Source organism: Trypanosoma cruzi, genomic scaffold (genome assembly GCF_000209065.1).
Source record: "Trypanosoma cruzi strain CL Brener 1047053516569 genomic scaffold, whole genome shotgun sequence".
In the NCBI taxonomy this organism is placed as follows: Eukaryota; Euglenozoa; class Kinetoplastea; order Trypanosomatida; family Trypanosomatidae; genus Trypanosoma; species Trypanosoma cruzi.
The window spans coordinates 90,246-96,290 of NW_001849511.1; the positions used below are offsets into that span (position 1 = coordinate 90,246).

At 48.7% G+C, this 6,045-nt stretch overlaps 3 protein-coding genes across 3 annotated transcripts, besides 6 other annotated features; all 3 read right to left on the reverse strand.

The window, feature by feature from the left end:
• Nucleotides 1-6,045: a sequence feature (heterozygous, non-Esmeraldo-like haplotype).
• Nucleotides 243-282: a microsatellite.
• Nucleotides 290-403: a sequence feature (T-rich).
• On the reverse strand, nt 557-2,668 carry Tc00.1047053507945.10 (ATP-dependent RNA helicase, putative; the record flags this gene model as incomplete). The annotated part of the gene is made up of 1 exon (XM_799389.1): nt 557-2,668. The coding sequence occupies one exon, from the start codon at nt 2,666-2,668 to the stop codon at nt 557-559; it is 2,112 nt and encodes a 703-aa protein (XP_804482.1).
• Nucleotides 3,102-3,929, reverse strand: Tc00.1047053507945.20 (hypothetical protein, conserved; the record flags this gene model as incomplete). Its single annotated transcript, XM_799390.1, has 1 exon — nt 3,102-3,929. One exon carries the CDS (start codon nt 3,927-3,929, stop codon nt 3,102-3,104), a length of 828 nt encoding a protein of 275 aa, XP_804483.1.
• Nucleotides 4,253-4,276: a microsatellite.
• Nucleotides 4,351-4,385: a microsatellite.
• Nucleotides 4,618-4,640: a microsatellite.
• Nucleotides 4,855-6,045, reverse strand: Tc00.1047053507945.30 (hypothetical protein, conserved; the record flags this gene model as incomplete). The annotated part of the gene is made up of 1 exon (XM_799391.1): nt 4,855-6,045. A coding segment is annotated over one exon (1,191 nt), but the record flags the coding sequence as incomplete, so codon positions are not given.

Below are 6,045 nucleotides of genomic sequence, written 5' to 3' on the forward strand. Positions count from 1 at the left end.
ATTCTTCTTCAACAATGCGCATGTGTAATGCAAGGGAAAGGAAAAAAGAATAAAAAGGCAGAGAAGAAAGAGCAAAGAAATTAGCCTTAGGAAGGCAGAGGGGAAAAGAAACTGTTTGTGTGAATATGGGCCACAAGAAGATAATACTCCCTTCCACTTTTTATATATGGAGATTTTGTGCATGCAGTCGTAGTGGGATCCGGTTGCCCCAATCAAAACAACAATAACAACCAACAAGGAACATATATATATATATATATACGCATTATATATATTATATATCCCTTCATTCTCTCTTTTTCTTCGTTTTTCTTCTGCTTATAAATACCTCTTTTTTTTTTTTTAAATACTTTCTTTCCCTTTTTCATTTTTATTTTTCATGTCACCATTTTCTTTTTTTTTTATGCTTGCTTTAATCGCTTCTAAAAGAAACGCCACAATTTCCCACCACCACCACCCGCAGCATCAGCAGCAGCAGCAGAGAAAGGCATATATACACATACGTCGGGTTATATATGCCTGCCCGTTGAATACCCTCCTTCCATGCGTCATTCATTCATGACTTGCGCTCCTTCTTCACAGAGGGTGCATGAATTGTCGATTCACTGCCTGTTGCAGCTGTCCGCTTTTTCGCCATCCTCTCTTTTTGGCTGCTTTCAATTGCAGATGACCAATGCGTCGCCAGTCGTGCCTGTGTCTTCTTCAGGTATCCATCTGCCTCCTCCACCAACAGAAGTGCCCTGTCTTTTGTGGTTGCGTCCTCCCTGGTTCCACCACCAGCGGCGGTTGTGGCGGGGACTGCCGCATTTGGAGGGTTGTCAAACATGAAGAAATGGCGTTCGTATAGTACGGGTTGACGGCGTGAAACAGCAGCGCTGAGGGCTTTAAAAACGGCAACTTCACCATCTTTTTGGGTTCCACTTGGTCCATTCTTCTGTAGGAGAAGATGCAAATGGCCTGCTCGCATGGCCCGTGCTGTACGACCAGCGCGGTGAACATACTGCGCAAGCGTCTCCGGCGGGTTGTACATAATGACATGGCCCACGTTAGGTACGTCCACCCCCCGCATCAAAGCATCCGACGCGACGATGCATGCATCCGGTGACGATTTAAGAAGTGCACGCCGCCGTTCACTCTCGGTCGAAAGGGTCGTGAACTCCGTCGCCTTTACGCCAGCAGAAAGAAGAAAATGACCCATAACACGCGCCTCCTCCGCTGTACGACAAAAGACAAGGATGCGTTTACCGGCATCGTCGCTGCACGACGGATATTCGCTAGGCGATGACATAGTTACTGTAGACGCACGTCGCTTATGACGTCGATAACCAAGAGCACGGAATTCCACCTCGTTCTCTTCGTCTCTCAGAATACCATCTTCTTCTGGATTCACGCCATGCCCATCACCACCGGCAGAAGCATCGCCATTGACGTCATTGCCTTTGTTGTTGTTTCCACGCGGCGAGATGGCCCCTGCCGGTGCGCAGCCCGTACTTTGCTTCGCAATAATGGCTCGGACGAGCTTCAACAAAACAGCATGGCGATACCAGTCTTCCACAAAAACGACATGTTCCTGCAGTTTTGGAGGAAGTGCAAAGGAAGTACGTACCAGTTGTTGGCGTGAAATGGGCAAAGCTGCCACTGGATCATCGTTTTCTTCATCGCTATCTTGTTGCCCCTTGTCCCCATCCTTGGCGCCACGACGCCTCTTCCCTCTTGTCCTCGTGTCATTGGTCAATGGGAGCGGCTCACCCTCATCACCCCGGTGAATGTCACTGCCAAAACTATCCAACGCAAAGTGACGACAGTTCCGTAGCCGCACCTCCGAGATGCGAGCAATGTGCGAGGAAAGGGTCGCAGAACAGAGCATCTTGTGTAGATTGTACTTCAACTGCACAAGGCGACGCGTTCCACCCACACTCCCTACACGCGTCGCCTGTTCCCCTTCAAAGCGCTCCACCACTTTTGCTACAAAATTGGAAAAATTCCCAGCAAGGACTTGATCCGCCTCATCAATAACCAGAAAACGCAGGTCGGCAAGAGAGAGTCCAGGCGTACCGTCAAGATGGCGCAGCAGACGCTGTGGCGTCGCGACCAAAATATCAACACGGGAGTAGTAGTAATGCAGCCGAGAGGATGCCCGCGCAACATCATCACTGGTGGAATCATCAACAGCGGCATCATGATCACAGTCACCGTACACATCACCAGAGCTGGGCTTTTCTGCATCACCTGGGAGAGGCATGCTGTTTACGACGGTGACGAAGCGCACAATGGATTCTGCTTCTTCCTTCACACTAATATCCCCTTTGCAGAGCGATTCCACAGCGATGGATGTGCCACGGGTAAGCTGCTGCAATTCGCGAAATACTTGCATGCCAAGGGCTTTCGTTGGCACCAGCACCAATGCCCGGAGGCGTGTGTGGTCCACACCCTTCTTGCAATCTGTAACCAGGTGCAGCATGGGCAGCAGGTAGCAGAGTGTTTTTCCACTGCCAGTGGGGGCGGTGAGACAAAAATCCATAGGAATCCCGCTCAATAACGCACGCTGAACTACTGGGATCACGGCCTGTTGCACTGGCAACGGTTTCTCGTAGTTTAACTGCTGCTGCAGAGTGCTGAAAAGCCATGCATTACTCTCCCCGATGCATTTGTCCCACCCATCTGTCATCGCCCAATAACACCGTCCCGTCCCCCTCCCGGCGGTGCGGTCCCCTTTAATTTCCGTTAGATTGCTGCCGCTATCACCCTCTGCCTGCCTTGTTACCGGCACACACCCAAAGGTGCCAACGCAGTACGGCGTTTACAAGAGAGAAGAAAAAAAAGAGTTTAAAAAAAGGGTGAGGCAGTCCAATTAAGTGGCATGCACGCACACACACACAAAAAAAATCATTTCCACAACAATCCACGCACCTCATGGTTGAGCAGTTTTCCCCTCCCCAGAAAATCAGTCCCTCACCTGTCTTGCACTGTGTTCGTCAGTGCTTACCATATGATGGCTTCTTCTCATTGTTCAATGTGGCAAACTCGCTTCACTTCATCTTATTCTCCGCCCCTCACCGTCTTCTTTTTTTCTGTGTTTCCCTTTTCTCTGTGTCTACAAACTACAAATGCGCAAAGTGGTACTCATCGGCCAACTTCTCAAAGACAAAAAGATTCTTCTCCGATGCGAGTCGTAGAAGAGTCCGTCGGCACCCGTCATCCGTCCCAACCGGCCGCTTGACAGCCATGAAGTGCAGCCGCTGGTGTGCCAAACGCACCGCCTGACCCACGTCGCTATTGCCGCACATTTTTGTATAAAGCGGGCTGCTAAAGAAATCCCGCATGAGCGCGCGTTCTGTGATGGTCTTCCCTGTAGCCGTCTCGTGCACCGTCAACAGTGCGGCTACTCTAGCCCCCACGTCATTTGCCTTCCTCGAAAGGAGTAGGCCGTCAAAAACCACCGCGGATATGGGCAACTTGCGTGAAAACACTGGCACGTCGCGTTCCTCCGGTGAAATGTGTTCCGCAAAAAATTCGCACACGGCCTGTCGATCTGCACAACCATTCGCGAGACGATGCGTCAGGCCCTGTGGGTCCCTGCGGTCCTCAATTGTGAAGGGGGAATTGGCACTTGCACATATACCTTGCATTGCTGCAAATGCCTCTATGTCTGTGCAGAGCAATGGAAGAAGCTTGTAGTGAAAGTGCGGCTGATGAATCGCCTTGAGTTTCTCAAAGTCTGTCACAATGACATCACGTGGCAGACGTGACGATAAGGAGGAGGTGGCAGCCATGTGAGTCATGAGCACAATGCGCCGAAGTTTGTAACCACTAAAGACTTCATCAAAGACATTCTCGCGGGTAACGTCTCCAGAGACTTGATGGATTAACAGCGGAATCATGTGCTTGTGACGCTTCTTAATAAGCGATGCGTACACATCGCGTTGCATTCTCTCTATTTACCTCAGATCACAACCTCCTTCACCACAACCCTCGTGTGTAAAGCAGAAAAAGAAAAAAAAAACAAAACAATGTATACATGCAGGTATAAATATATCAAAATTGTGTGCCGCAAAAAACAGTCTCCAGAACTAGGACACATCTATGGATACCTCCACGCAATCTCCTTCCCTTTCTTACTCTCTTCATTTCATGTTTTCTCCAGCATACACAAAGACACAGAGACGCACGCCACAGAATAGAAGTGTAGGTGGTTGCATGCATGCATGTATGTATACGTGTGTATTTGTGCGCCAAAGCAAATAAAAGGTGGATATATATATATATATATATATATGTGCTGAGCCAAAACCATAGGAACACCATCATAACCACCTTCTCCATGAAACATACTCCCTTTCCCCCCTCCAAACACACACACACACACACACACACACAAACACACAATTGTTATTTCACTCCTTCTCCTCCTTTTAAATATCGCCTCACTTTTTATTTACCCGCACCCCACTTTCTCTATAAAGATACAACTTACTACATTGAGACATGTGGAAAAAGCGCCTATTTGTGTGTGCGTATGTGTGTAACAAATTCATGTGCACTTCATCAGAATAACAAATAAAAGAAAAACAAAAGAAATAAAGACACCATCTTGTTCTATGTATAGATGTTAGGTGACATCATCATCATCATCATCATCACCGTTGCTCCTTTTATTCCAACGTAACAAGCAGCAACACCACTCGCCTCGGATGAAATCGTTTCATGATGCAAACCAGCAACAAAAAAGCGGAAACGAAGCCGCATGGACGGAGCAGTGGCATACGCAGACTTCGTTTCTCCCTGCCTTTTCACCCATAATTTCTCCCTCTCTCCATCTCGCAGCCCCACAGCTCGACCCTCTTCCCCATTCCGTTACTTGGAAACATTCTCGTAGCCACGCATGGATGGCAGGAGACTACGACGCATACCACCACTACGAAAAATGTGCTGATGCAACAACGCCACATTTATAGCACGTGGTCTACTTACAAATAACTTCTGTCGCTTCTTCGCCAAGTGCTTCTTATACGTTGCCTGCTGATCTGCCCGAAGATCGTTCCATGACTTTGCTCTGTTGTCAAGCAATGGCCCGTCCAGATCCACGGTTTCCGGACTGTTAACATCGCTCTTTGTAAGCTCACGCAACATCATGCTTGGGTAGACACTAGATGGCAGCTCAAAAGACAAATCAAGACATGCCTCATTCTTTTTGGAAAGCCAATACGGTGCAGGAGGTGTACCACGCCGCCGTCGGACATTCCCGTAGCCACTCCTTCCACCCAAAAGACTGTGACCAATAAACAATTGTTGCTGTTGTTGTTTCTGGTGGTGATTATTGTGAGTATTGTTCTCCGTCACAGACAATATGTCTCTATGGGGCTGTGCAAAGGCTTGTCGCACTCCGAGTGCCCACCGCTGATGCGGATCACTAGCGCGGTCCAATTGCATCTGCCAGCGCAACGTTGGTGACGGATTCATTAATACATGACGATAAAAGCCAAAGACACTAACGCCCAAAGGATTTCCAGGCAACTCTCCTTGACGCAGGTCTTTCCTCAGTTGACTGGCATCCATTGGTGTGGTTGCTCCTGTTGTCCACAAACCCGGATCATCCCCTGCCTCATTGTCTCGGCCATCAATAGGCTCGACAATGGTTGTATTGTTACCCAACTCTTCTTCCATCAGCGCAAAGGAGGACGAAAAACGATGGTACGGCGATGATATCCCAGCCACACGTTGACCGGAGCTTTCACCATTAAAGCTACGCCTGGGACGAAAAATGTCCCATTGTTTGCTCTCTGGGTTAAACAAAATGCCCATGCGTTGCAGTGTAACGATGTACAGATCCGTTGTGTGATTCTCCGGTAACCGTATCCCCACACCAGGAAGAGGCAACACCACGTCCGAAAAGGTATACTTACCCTTGTCGATGCCACTCTTTGACGCAAAGACAACGTTTTGATACTCTTTTGAATGGGGTGAAGCCAATGGGTTTCGACGCACAAGATCACCCGGAAGAACCGCAAATGTCCCGTAGCGCTGAAAGCGTTGATTGACAATATC